The 14,853-nt window shown below is 42.3% G+C and overlaps 1 protein-coding gene across 1 annotated transcript in view; it reads right to left on the reverse strand.

Moving 5' to 3' along the window:
• Positions 1-14,853, reverse strand: part of slc35f1 (solute carrier family 35 member F1) — a 439,716-nt gene that overhangs the window by 84,128 nt on the left and 340,735 nt on the right. The window contains exon 6 of the mRNA XM_068018370.1: positions 10,444-10,496. Within this exon, the coding sequence (XP_067874471.1) occupies positions 10,444-10,496 (53 nt within the window). The remainder of the gene's footprint in view (positions 1-10,443; positions 10,497-14,853) is intronic.

A 14,853-nucleotide genomic window follows, 5' to 3' on the forward strand; every position in this document is an offset into this window, starting at 1 on the left:
AGTTTATTAGGCCGGCGCAGACACGATGGGCTGAATGGCCTCCTTCTGTGCTGTAATTTTTCTATGGTTCTAATCCAAAGGACATAACCAGTATAACAACTCAGAAAAATATCTCAAGTCCTGAATCCATATTGTGGATTGCAATGGGACTATTTCAATTTTAATGAGGGAAGAATCGCAAAGAAAAATTGTTTAATTTTGCTTTTAAAAGTTAGAGAATTTTTCCCATAACATTTTGCATGCTTGGATAATTAATGCCATGACTCATTATTCAGAGTCACTTTTGGAACATATTGCCTCCCAAATGTTTCCAGCTTTATTCTATCTGTTAGCTTTCCCTTGTTTAACAGAAGAACTGGCACAGCATTTCACAAATAGTGTTTGCTACTGGGAAGGCAAAAGCACAGATGGAAGGTAAATAGGTCATTTGCTCATTTATTTTCATAGAAATGGATGACAAACTGACATCAACATTAAAATTTACACTCTTGTATCAGTGTTCATATTTATGTATGACTGTGCTTGCAAGGAATGCATATAAAGCACTTCTATTGTGAGAGGTAAAACTTAGAAATAGAAAAGAATCTGAAATAAATAATTTCTTCCATTTCTAATTTTTAATTTTGAGAAATGAAATTTCTTAGAAATTTACATACATGATGATGACTATCAAAGAATACACCAAGGCTGTTTATGTGCTCAATATTATTTGGATCCAGTCAGTAAAACAGGGAGAATTATGACTTCTTTGCAGCTCTATTAAGTTACTGTAGGAGAACAGTCAATTTTTAAACAAGAGATCCGAACAACATTTTCAGACAGAGGAGAGGTGACCCTCTTGGTACCTTAAAGAAATTTCCATCACTTTAGTTTGTAATAACAAGAGACTTGGAAACTGTGTGGCACAATGGGTTTTCACTTCTGGGACATGACCTTGTAGAATCATAGAGTCATCGAATGGTTATAGCACAGCAGGAGGCCATTCAGCCTGTCATGTCCATGCCAGCTCTCTGCAAGAGCAACTCACCCAGTCCCTTTCCCCCACCTTTTCCCCATAGCCCAGCAAATTTTTTCTCTTCAGATAATTATCCAATTTTTTTTGAAAGCCACGATAGAAATCTGCCTCCATCACACTCCTGCAGTGCATTCTGGATCCATCCATTTGCTGCATAAAAAGGTTTTTCCTCATGTCGCCTTTGCTTCTTTTGCCAATCACCTTAAATCAGTGTCCTCTCTGGCTCTCGATCCTTCTGCCAATGGGAACAGTTTCTCCCCATCTACTCTGACCAGACCCCTCATGATTTTGAGCACCTCCACCAAATCTCCTCTTAATCTTTTCTTCTCCAAGGTGAGCACACCCAACTTCTCTAATCTATCCACATAACTGAAGCTTCTCACTCCTGGAAGCATTCTCATGAATCTTTTCTGCACCCTCTTTAATGGCTTCATATCCTTCCGAAAGTGTGGTGCCAGAACCGGACACAATACTCCAGTTAAGGCCAAACCAGTATTTTATACAGGTTTATCATAACTTGCTTGCTTTTGTACTCTGTCCTTCTATTTATAAAGTCCAGGATCCCATATGCTTTATTAACTGTTTTCTCAACCTGCTTTACACCTGCCAGTGCACCTGATCACCGGGGCCTGCCTGCCTGGCCCAGGCTTCCCCCAACCAAACTCACTACTCTTTGAGGGTGCTTCGCCATTGAGGTACCCTCATCCTGGAGCTGCAACCTCAGCACTGGCCACCAATAGCGGTGGAGGTACTGAGGCTGTTGTGCTGGCCTCCCTCTGATTGGGCCGTCAGCTCTTCGGGATAGGCCACAGTCTTCAATCGGATGGCAGCCCCAGCAACAGCCTGTTAATTGGCTGCTGCTGGCAATATGCCACCCCATGGTCCCGCCAACTGCCGAAGCAGGGTCGCCTCCCACTTTTGTCCCCGGTGGCAAGACTTTCAGGTAAGCCAAGAAATTCAGCCCTCTGTCATAGTAAGCATGGACCCACAAAACAGTGCAATTTCTAATTTGGTAATCTTATTTGGGATGTGATATGTTGGAAAATGAGGAACTGTCATTTTGGTACAGAAGGGAGAGCCTTCCTGAGACAGAGTTGAACATGATGCACATTGTTGCAACAGGAGTATATGTTTTTCATCCAATTGTTTTATACCTGAGCTGAGAGCGCTTGATGCTTGACACAGCCGGTAGGATTTTCCCTGCGGGCTTCTGAACCCCACTGCCACGCTGAAATGTGGGTCAGAAGCCGCACTGTGTGGGAAACAGTCACTCATTGTGATTTTGCCAGGGCAACCAATTAATGGCCATAGGGCGGGTTCGCTGTCCAATTTAGGATGGTGGGTGGTCTCTCAAAGCTGAAGGGCCAATCAAAAGCCTTCCAGGTTGAAAGCAGCAGCAAGCTAGCTGCATTGACAGCTAAGTAAGCGATAGGGCACTTCAAAATAAAGGTGTCCTCTCTCCAACTTTTAAAAATTTATGTTAAAAAATGGCATTTGCAACCAGGCCACCATTGTGGGGTGGCGGGGGGGGGGGGGTCAGGTGGGGAGAGGGGTGGACCCTCTACAGGGTGGCCTGTGGTTTCTGCAGCACCTATGCAGGCTGTGAGAGCCTCTAGGCCTGCCCAGAGCATTGTTCCCCATCCACCCCCATCCCACCTCCACAAAAAGGGGTGGGATGGGAGCCAGGGAACCTGCAGGCGTCCGATCCCGACGCTGACAGGGCGAAAAATCAAGAGTACTTGAAATTCCCTACATTTACAAAGCACAGTTTTTACTTCTTTTAAAATCCAATCCTGATTTATAATGATTTTGTAGTTATTGTCCTCCCTTGGGTTTAGCATGTGAAAGAAGTGCTCAGACTGTAATTCAAAACAGAAAATGCTGAATATGCACCGCAAACTGATCAGCATTTGAACGAGAAACACAGGCTAGCATGGGGCCTTTCATGCGAACTCACCTGAAATGTTACCCTGGTTTCCCTTTCAGGTAGTGCCTGACCTACTGTGCATTTCTAACATTTTCAGTTTTAGTTTCAATAATTAGTTTTCCTTAGTATCTCTGCTCAAATTGTGGGCTGGCAGAATGGCTTATGGGCTCTTCGCACAATAAAAATTAAGTAGGATACGTAAGGGTAAATTGTCATCTTCAGCACTCAGGAAGAGCATATAAAGATTCAGGGGGCATGGTCCCATGGTTGTCCTTCAATTTGGCAGATAGCGGAAGAAATTAGTTCCGGCTCATTTTTGGGTCTGAAATGGCCAGCGCACTCACAGCATGCGGCAGAAAATGGAGGCCTGAGGCTTGGCTGAAAACTGACCTCTAGCCTCAGCTGCCCTGCAGCCTGCAGCAATCTACAAGTATCTGTCGGGTGCCCTGAAGCAGCTCAACTGTTTCTACTGGACTAATTTGGGCCAGCTTGATGGAAGTTTTGGTCCTCATGGGGAGTGAGACAAACAGCAGAGGATGAAAGTGGGCCGGTAGGGACCAGCAGTAGTGCTGTTGAGCCAAAAGGAACAGTGACTGGTAAGGTAAGTTAAAAAAAAGAGAAAAACCTACCTTTCTGTCGTTGGAGTCAGCTTTTTGGTCAGCCCCTTTTTGTTTGACCTTTTTTAAGGATTGTTAATTAGACCACAGAAGGAACAAGAAAAACTGAGCAGGGCATGTCCTGGATATGTTCTGCTCAGCTTCTGACCAATTTTGGAGTGGGGTCCTTAAATGGGTACAGGGCCCCAGTATAGCATATTCAAGGGCCTAACAACTTGTAAAGATGACAGCCAGGTACACCTGTATATTGCCCAAGCCAATATGGCATTGGACAAATTTCAGCTGCCCTTGGAGTATGGGACATAGCCCTGTGAAATTGATATTTTTGTCCTGACAGATGGATAAAGCGAGATTCTAATTTCTCTGTACTACTAAGAAAGAAAATTTACCTCACAATATTTTATAAACACATGTTGTTCTCCCTTTTTTCTCTCTTTTGTGTGATTTCTTATACACTCTGAGATCTCACTCAGCTTCACATTGTTCTTCCATGAGGGGTTGGCAGGCAGACAGGCAAACTGGTCCCAAATATCCGCCAGTTCAGCTCTTGATCTGATGGCTTGGATGTGCATGAGACCTGCCTGCAGTGACTTGCCTTACACGTTTCTCATCCTTCCCTATGAAGAACTGCTTGGCCTACAATTGGTGTCTCCTCCTGACAACACTGCTGACATTGGAAATGTGCTTTGTGGGCAACAGTGGACAAAATCCCACATTCTGCCACTTGGTGGCACAGGGTATTAATGCCCTTAGTATACTGCATCACTGCACTGTGATGCCTCGGTTTCATTCATCACCTCATAAGTATCTGAATGCAGCAGATTTTTGTCAGCCGTCAGGGAAGGTGAAGTAGTTCATATGTTATTGCACTGAATGATAAATTCAGTGTCACATTGAAGTTTAACATCGTCAATTTGACTGGTAGAATTTATCAAAACACCTGTTATATAAAGATGGTCACTGAGTATTAGTTTCCATTAGTTATCATGTCACCTTGATGATGTGGCAATTGACATAATCCACTGCACTGCCAAAACGTAATCATGATCTTATCTTACTAACATTATTCAAGGGCATTCGTAACACACCAGTTATGTGCTATTTTCACATGAAAATCAGAATAGGGAATGTGAAATTAATTTTCAAAGCTGTTCTTTACATTTTATAAAATTACTGCACATAATCACTAATATGCATTGGCACAACCAAAGGTAACACACTAATAACTTGTACTAGTTTGACTTAGATATGTAATAAAGGAACATGCAAGATTTTTTTTCACTAGACTTGAGATGGGAATTGAACGCTAAATTAATAATGGCCAAACCATCACTTTTAAGTGATAGTGGATTATGAGGTACCAAAAAATAGATATTTTCATGATGCTAACAGTCAGAAAGACACAGTCAACCGTCACACTGCAGTGAATTTGGAATACCAATATTATTTTGTAGCCTTGAATAATCCATCTGCGCAGTGCTCTCTGGGCAGGCTCCATTTGCTGGATGCTACACTACCTTGAACTAAATACTTTACATTTTTCATATTCATATTCTCCCTTCTGTTTACACACTTGGGACTTCATGGTGAGGGAAGGGTTCTAAGTGGCATATCACTGGAATAACAGATAGTACTGTGTGATACTGTTTCAGCCTCTGATATACTTCACTTTTCTGTCTTGTTTTATGTTATGAATTTTACTTTAGAGATATAAAGCTCAGTGGGTTGAAGAACTAATATGACCACTGAAAAAATTATGTTACATGTGATTGCTTCTGTTTGTCATACAATGTGAAATTTTTAAGAGGTAGTGAAGTGCACTCACTGTTTGCATTTTCTGTTTATGAATTGATTGCTGTTTAGTGATTTTGAAATTTGAGGCAATCAGCATACTTCATGCCCTACAGACATGTCATTCTATGGACAGGTGCCGGACACAAATCTTTTGCTATCAACGTAAAAAAAAGATACGACAACACACTCTCTGGACTGAAAATTCGCCTGCAACTATTTTCGGATGTGGGGTTCAAGATCCGCCCACGCCCTGTCCCGTTCAAGCAGGCAGCACCCAAATTTCATGCTGCCTCCTCATTTGCCTGATTGTAGCATTGAGGTGCAAGGTCTAGTATGTGAGGAGTAGTCCCTTTGTTTCCTTGTCAGTCACACATCCATGACAGCATGGGTGTGGACAAGGATCACTGGTCTCCCACTGCTATGCAACTCTTACATATGCCTCCAAGGAGCTGGTAGTGCACACCAGCGGGCACACCCTGGGACCTCACCTTGGTTGGCGTGCAAGACTAAGTAAGGGGCAACAGCAACTTCACAAGATTCTGTACAAGGGGTATCACCCTTTTCAAGTGCAGAGTAACAGTGGCAGAAGAACTCACTACTCTGAGTCAATGGCTCAGATGGCGCAACAGCAAAATGTGCGACAAATCTAGGGCAGAGTCATGATGCTTAAGGACAAATGGCCAGTCACCTTGGAAGAGTCAGGGTACTCACCAGGTATTTACTTATAGTTAGTCATGGAATCTAGTTTAAACAGTGGTAGTGATATAGGTGGACCTGGGCCCTCTGCGGAGACATCTACTGTAAATAGGAACAGGGAAGAAGAGGACTTGCTAGGAAGTAGAAATAGCCAGGTGAATGACGAGGGCAGCCCAAACTTGGAAGAAAGGCTACCATCTGATGATACTGCACTCAAACCCAGACAAAACTCTTGAAAATCAGAACATGGATTGTGAGGGCACTCTACAAAAGTGGTAAAATAGACTACTGCATGAAAGAGATGTTAGGACTCAACATTGACATTTTAGGATTGGCAGAAGTTAGATGGATGGAATCTGGGAAAATAGATAAAGGTAAGCAGGTGATGATCTTCTCAGGTGGTAGAGAACATAAGAATGGAGTTGAAATAATGATGACAAAGAAGGTAGCAAGAACCATGCAGGGATACTGGCCAATATCAGAGAGACTGATCATGGCAAAATTTAAAGGGAAACCAATGGACATTGTGTGTTTACAACTGTATGGGCCCACGCAGAGTCACAGTGATGAAGAAGTGGAAGTATTCTATGAGGAGGTGGAAAAAGCATTGAAGCACGTGAAGAGTGGAGACATCTTGACACTCATGGGTGATTTAAACGCAAAATTTGGCGGAGAGAAGCATGGAAGTGTAGTAGGAGCTTATGGACTGGGAATGAAGAACAGCAGAGTGAACACCTGATACAGTTCTGTGAGGAAAACTACTTGGTCATCATGAATACACTCTTTAAACAACATCCAAGAAGAATGTACACCTGGAAGAGTCCAGGGGATGTTCACAAAAATCAAACAGATTTTCTGATAATCAATGAAAGATACAAGAACAGCATCAAGAATGCCTTCACTTACCCAGGTGCAGACATCAGTTCAGGTCACTGCCTGCTTCTAATGAAGATGAAGATCAGGCTGAAAATCCCAAAAAAGGAATCCCATGAAAGATCAAGCCAACTCAGACAGACTGAGAGAGGAAGATGTGATGAAGAAGTATGCTGCAGCGGGGGTTACTATCAAGTATGAAGTTTTACTTCAGGAAGGGACAGTGCAAGATCTTAGTGAGAAGGAAACAACAGAAAGGCATTGGGAAAGGTTGAAACGGAGCAGGAAATACGTAGTAACTGAGACGGTCCCGAAGAGAGGAGGAAACATCAAGACTGAATGACTGATGAAATACTAGATATGATGGAGAAAAGGAGACAGAATAAGAACAACAAAGAAAAACATGACAAAATAGAAAAGCAGATAAGAAAAGCATGTAGGGCGGCCAAGGTAAGGTGATATGAAGACTGCTGCAAGGAAATAGAAGAACTGGAGAAAAGGCATAATATGAGAGCATTGCATGAGAAAGTTAAAGAACTGACAGACAAGAAGAAAATAACCACAAATAGTGGTTGTATAAGGAGCAAGGAAGGTGAACATCTCTTCGAAAAAGAAAGGGTAGAGAAATGATGGGCGGAGTACATTAGTGAGCTGTATGACGATAAAGACAGAAATGAATTGGTGTCACCAGAGGGAAGAGAAGGATCAGAGATAATAGATGTAGAAGTCAGTGCAGTGAACAATAAGATGAAAGCAAAGAAAGCACCTGGAGAATGGCTGAAAGCCCTGAATGATGTTAGCATTGGGAAACTGACTGAGCTCTGCAACAAAATTTACAGAACAGGATTCATCTTATGCAGTCAGTGTTCATTGAGCTCCAAAGGAAACCAAAAGCCCAAGAGTGTTCAGAGCACAGGACAATAAGCCTCATGAGCTATGTGATGGAAATGATTTTAATAATCATTTTGGAAAGAAATGACCAGTCTATAGAAGCAGAGATAGATGACAGTCAGGATTCAGACCAAAGAAAGAAACAAGAGAGGGCATCTTTAACTTGAGAGTAGAGATCAAAAGAAGTACAAAAGATCAAAGGAGGTACAAAAACCTGTGCATATATGCTTTATAGACTGTGAGAAGGCATTTGGTCGAATCAACCATCAGAAAATAATGGAATGCTTAAACAAACTAGAAATTGACAAATGATAAAAGGATAATTCAGAATCTATATTGAAAGCAATCAGCGGTGATGAGACCTTATAGCGGCTTGTCAGTCAGTTTCCCAATCAAAAGAGGAATGTGTCAGGGTTGGGTTATGTCCCCAGAACTGTTCAACCTGTACACTGAAACTATCTTCAGAGACATAGAACATTTACCTGGTTGCAATATTGGTGGGGTGAACATCAACAACTTGAGATATGCAGATGACATTGCACTGATTGCAGAGTCAGAAGAGACACTAAAGGAAATTGTGAACAAAGTGAACGCAAGGAGTGTGGAATATGGATTAAGGATGAATGTGAAGAAAACCAAGACAATGGTGACAATCAGAGACCTAACCCCAGAAGTGAAAATTGAAGTAAATGGACAAATCCTGGAACAAGTGAAAAGGTTTACATACCTTGGGCAGGTTATCACAGATGATGGGAGATCCGAGTGTGAGATCTGAAGAATTAAGATAGCCAAGACCAGCTTTGTCAGAATGAAGGACTTGTTAACATCAAAGAAACAGACTGTGAATCTTAGGGAAAGAATGCTGAGTTGCTACATTTTGTCATCCACGTTATATGCCTCAGAGACATGGACAACAAAGAGACTATTGATAAGCTGAATCCATTCAGGATATGGACATATTGGAGGATATTCTGCATATTCTTCACAGACAGAAAGACTAAAGAGGAAGTGCTGGAAATGGTTGGAGGAAAGAAGAAATTAGTGCATAATATCAAAGAGAGAAAAATACAATACTTCGGTCACATCATTAGAGCAGAAGGTAGGCAGAAACAATTATTGGAAGGAAAGATCGACGGAAAACATAGGAGAGGGAAGCAGAGAAGGAAATGAATGACAGATATAAGGGCTGGATGTAGTTGACCTATGCAAAGTGTGTAAGGACAGCACAGGACAGACAGAAGTGGAGATCCATGACAGTAACCTTCTGGAAAGAAGATGATACCAAGAAACGAATGAATAAAGCATTCAGTCAAGCGCAACCAATGCTGCAACAGGAGGCCTAACAGCATGTGAGGCCAGCATGTGTTGCATCTAGCCTCCAGCTCTTAAAGACAGTATGTCGCTCTTAAAGGGAAGCTACACTGAATGAAAGGAAGCTGTGCTGCTTACTGCTAGTTTTGCAATTGTCTGATACTGGAAATGAAACAAATGGAGCACAAGGACAGAGACAGTACTCTCAGGTTCAGATGTGGTGCTGGAGGCCTTAGTCATAGAGGTAGCTAGGAGAGAGGCCATGTTTCCGTGGAAGTCAGGAGGTCATCAAAGAATCTCCTCCTAAGGGACTGGGAGCAGATGGCCAGGGAGATGCAAGGAGTCTGTCTCTGAGGACCTGGTAGCAGTGCCGGGAAAAGTTCAATGACCTCACATTGGGCGGTCAAGGTCAGTGAATGCATCTTCAAAGGACATCTCACACTCACCACACCACCAACCTCTCACGCTGCTCATTGCACCACACCCCCATCACTCACACGTGAGAAGTCCATAGTGTACAGGACACTGGTATTCAGTTACTCCACCTCATCTTCACATATCTTCCAATGCCCCACACCAATCTCTCACTGCCTTCACATACCTTCAGATATTCATCTATGGCAGGCACATTACCCAAACACAGTGCAACACAATCAGTGATGTTATTCCCTCCCTCTTGCAGAACAAGATGGCACACAATAGAAGGCACTAATGCAGAAAAGGTAGGGAATAAGGAAGCCTGTATCTCCTGATCCCTATGGAGGAGATGGGTTCTCCGTATCATAGATCCAGCTAAGACAGAACCCATTGCATCCAGCGTTGCTGAGAACATTGAGGATGATGGTACGTTACTGCCTTATGCCCTTTCTCAATCCCAACCTTCCCCTTCTGATTTTTTGCTTTCAGAAACCTAAGAACTGCTGCCTGCCCAAGCCACAGCAGCCCCAGAAGGAAGAGAGAGCTGCACCATCTCTTGATCTGACACTTGCAGCCACCAGCTTAGATATTAGCACTACACAAACCTATGAGGCTAATATAGAGTCAGGATCAGCAGCTGGTGAGACACTGGGCATGAGTGGGCCGCTGTAAACCTCGGGGGAAAGATAGCATGTGTGCCAGATCATTGGATATCGACATTAATTCTTGGTTTGAGAGGAATGGAAGGTGAAAGCAGACGGAATGGAGTGGTACAATCCTAATCACATCCTGCAACCCAAAAACATTTTTTGTTGTTCAATCGTCATGTTTTAGAAGCCTGGTTGGCAAAAACAAATGAATTACTACTCCTGGGTAAAACTATATGAAATATAAACTCTCACCTATCTGCCAATCCCATGGTACCTTTAACAGTTCCTTATGTTCCATTATAGCCCTGTAATAAAAATAAAATTAAAATGATTCATGTTTTTGCACTTCACTCAAAAGGAAAATTGGTGCATACCTGCCCCTGGAAGAGTAATTCAGAAGCATAAACATTCAACAAATAGTTCCATGAGCAATAGTTAGGTAATTATGCCACAGCGTCCTAGAACATCAGCACTTGTGGTAATTAAGCAGTACTTGACATGTTATCCATCATTTAGCAAATGTACGATTCCAGTGTCATCAATGCATCAGGTAGTAGAATTGCTTCAGAATTAATTAGGAATTCTATGTAGACCCACATAACACATTTTACAATTACTTTTCATAAGTAACTTTGCTATATTGTATATTGTGTAATGTACATTCTGTAACCACACACTGCAAATAATTTTCTGAATAATGTACAGTAAATATATCCCTATAGGCAATGGTAACTTTCTGTTAAAATCATATAACACTGAAGTGGAGCTTTTGAAATGACAAAAACTAGACAGTGTTCACAAAATCTTGGCAGGTGAACAGAGAAATTAACTTAAAATAATGAAAAGAATGAAATTACAGGAAATAAATTGAAAGCTGTATTCTAATCCTAGGGTTCATGTGCTTTTTACTGACTATTTCAGTTTCATTCTAGTATCATTTAGCCCCGATTAGGTTGCAATATTTATTTTTCTATACTTAGCTCATCAGTGGAAATTCAAGTTCCTCCATACATACTTACTCCAGCTCAAGGAAACTGTACAATAAACATTATGGGCTGGATTTTGTGTAGAGGCGGGACTCCCGACGCCAGGCCAAAAAGGCGAGTGAACACTGCCACTGCATTTTCGCAGCCCTCTGGCGCGATCCTCCAGTCTTTTTAAATGAAAGTTTCAGGGGATCCCGCCTCCAAGAGCTGCTGGCCAATCAGAGGGCTGGCCGCTCAGCAGTATTGGCAGCGCCACTGGGAGTGATGGCCACTGCCAGTACTGCAGAGGTTTCAGACCCAGACCCAGACCCAGCGGTGGAGACCCCAGACAAGAGGTAGGTGAGGCGGGGTCGCTGGGACCAGCATGGAAGGCCCTGGCAATGGGCGGCTGGGGGGTGGTCATGCGGTCCAGGGGGCGGGGGGTGGGAGGGGGGTCCCAGGGGGTGAATTGGTACCTGGTGGGGGTCCTCCATGGGCCACAAATTGCCCATGGAAGAGGAATCCCCCCCCAAAACACGCACGGAGGGCATCTTGTTTTACAAGGCATCCCCCCTGCCGCTGGTAGAAAGAGGCCCCTAATTGGCAGTTAATAGGCCACGTAAGGACCTCAATTTGCCTCTGGGTGAGAAGGCCATCAATGGACTCTCCTGCCCTGGGAAGATGTTATGTAAATACAAATTGTTGTTGTATAGTACTGGACATCATTAAGCTGCTTTTGTCAGTATTTTCACTATAAGGGCGGCACAGTGGCGCAGTGGTTAGCACCGCAGCCTCACAGCTCCAGGGACCCGGGTTCGATTCTGGGTACTGCCTGTGTGGAGTTTGCAAGTTCTCCCTGTGTCTGCGTGGGTTTTCTCCGGGTGCTCCGGTTTCCTCCCACAAGCCAAAAGACTTGCAGGTTGGTAGGTAAATTGGCCATTATAAATTGTCACTAGAATAGGTAGGTGGTAGGGAAATACAGGGGCAGGTGGGGATGTTTGGAAGGAATATGGGATTAGTGTAGGATTAGTATAAATGGGTGGTTGATGGTCGGCACAGACTCGGTGGGCCGAAGGGCCTGTTTCAGTGCTGTATCTCTAATCTAATCTAATCTAATCTTTCTAGTACCTGCACTGCAAAGGCACAAATAATGGGAAATATAATGTATGATGCATTCCTGCCATTTACATCTTATTATAATATACCTGCCTGTATTTGGACACACTTATTGTATATCTGATGTCACTTTCAGTGGAAAATGCCAGATGAGATGGAAGCAAACAGGAGATGATGGCACGGCTCCTTAAGAATTTTGTTCGGGAGCCAGCATATCTCAAGTGTAAAATTCTGCCCAGTTTCTTTTTCTGTATTTGATAGACAGTGTATAAAATTTGGGACAAGTTGAAAATGTTTTCCAAGGGTCTTTTTTATATGTTGCTATGGCTCCTCTGGGCGCTGCAAGGAAAGCTTAAGCCTCCACTGTTAGTGGGTGGCCTCCAGATTTGATGATGTCCTCGTGCCCATTGTGGGTGGGACATTGGCTGTTGCGATTTAAATGAGGTCCAGCCGTTAACATTAACCGAACCGCATTCTGCTGTGAGCAGGGGAGAAATTAACTCTCTGGCATGGATTCTTGCCAGAAACCTGCTGGCAGATAAAATCCAGTTCCCTGACACATTTATGTGAGCAGTATAGCCAGCCACTTCAATATAGACTTCAATATGTATCTGATTATTTTAATATGGCATCAGTCATAATTTTTTGTTGCTTTTTCTCATTGACTTAGTACTTTGACCTAAACTAGGTAAAACTAATCTGTTCTTCTTACCAGCCAACTTTGGACACAAGACGCAGCATAATGAGTAGTAGCATATAATGTACCATAAACAGCTTTCAATGCCTACACACAAGTGCATATGGACGGACACACTGCCAATGGTGAAGTAGTGTACACGGAAAAGAAACTAATTGGATTATCTTGGAACAGCTTATAAAATGTTTAATTATATATTTATTACTTACATATAAATTGGCATATAATATTTACAGGCTGTACTATTCACCTGCTTTATGTAGTTGAATAAAACCTAATCTAATTCCATTTTACATCATTTAATATTCTACCACTTCAATTCAAATCACATGATTCAATCACTGAAGCCTATAATCCATCAATGTCTTCCATGAGGGTGGGAAAGAAGAAGGAAAATGAAATAAAGACTTGTTGAACTGCATGCATTAACCTTTTATCGAAGGTCACAATCCCCACTATTATTTTGCTCAAGGATCACTTGAAGGAAGGCTGCACGATAGATTAATGGGACACTGGACTGTGCCTGTAATGCCTCATTTGGTGAGATTCATCTATCAGTCATGCCACTGTGGTAGTTGCCAACTGAAGGCCAAGGGCTTCATCACAGGAACCTCCAAGACAAAAATTGTATTAAGCAACTTTACTTTAAATAGGAAATTTCATTTGCTGTATAACAGCAGGAGTAACTCTGCCTCCTAATCGCATTATTCTGGATTATTTTATGGGAGATCAAGAAAGGAGGGAGCTGTATTAAATCCTAGCTCTGACAACATCCCAGAGCCATGCAGATTATGAATTAAAGCCCAGAGGCACACATAACAACAAATCTTCTACGATCTACCAATGAATTAGGGAGAAGCAGGAAAGGTGCAATGGCCTGCAGGTCATATTACAACTCGTACAATTTTAAGTTAAAAACAGAAAACATTAATAACACTGAGCAGGTTAGGCAGCATCGATGAAAAGAACTGAAGTCAATATTTTGGGTATATATTGCCTCAGAACTGATAACATGGGTTAGATTATATTATATGGCGGTGCAGAATCACAGGAGTAGGATTATATTATAAAGCTAGTTTCACTATCGAAGTCTGTGACATCTTTTATCCCTTCACTGTTTTACTCTCTTGTAGCACTGAAGTATATATTTGACCAGCATATATTTTTGCCAAATCTAAAAATGTTACAACTGCATATAGATTTGCATTTGAATAAATTCAGTCCACTTCATGGGAAATGCATAATTTAGATCATTGTACTTTATAGTAATCTGTTATTTTCAATGTAAAAGAGCATGCCTTTTTTCTGTGCAATAAATAACAGCTCATGGCTGGAAGTGTATGGTGCTAATCAACTAAATCGACTACTCTTGCAAGTATCCTTAGCCCCTTTTCTAGTATAAACCTATATTTAGCTTTAAACAAGCCACATGCCTCCTGGATAGAATGAACGTGTATCTCTCTTTCTGTCAGTACTGTTCAGTAATGTTAATACTGTGGAATTTTGGAAACAACTGAGAGAAACCAGCTTTACTCTTTCCAGTTTCTGTCCTGTGCAATGGGTCCTGCATAAAACAACAATAACCATACATTGCCTTTAACATTAAGGGCTAAAAATTTGATAGCCTCGGGAAACGGGTGCAGGGATCGTGATATGCGATTAAGTCGTGCCCGTTCAAAGTAATGCAGGCAGCATGAAACTTTTGCTGCCTGCTAATTTAAATGATAGTGGTGTGAAACCTACTGTGGAACATGTTGTTAAGTCGCTGCACATCTAAATAGGGGGTCCAAATTCATGTGAGGCTAGCACCACTTAAAGGTAGACTGCACCTCTTAAAATTGAGGTACATTCTGGGTGCAGCAGCTACTGGAAGTCAGTGGAGAC

Source organism: Heterodontus francisci, chromosome 3 (assembly GCF_036365525.1).
Source record: "Heterodontus francisci isolate sHetFra1 chromosome 3, sHetFra1.hap1, whole genome shotgun sequence".
In the NCBI taxonomy this organism is placed as follows: domain Eukaryota; kingdom Metazoa; phylum Chordata; class Chondrichthyes; order Heterodontiformes; family Heterodontidae; genus Heterodontus; species Heterodontus francisci.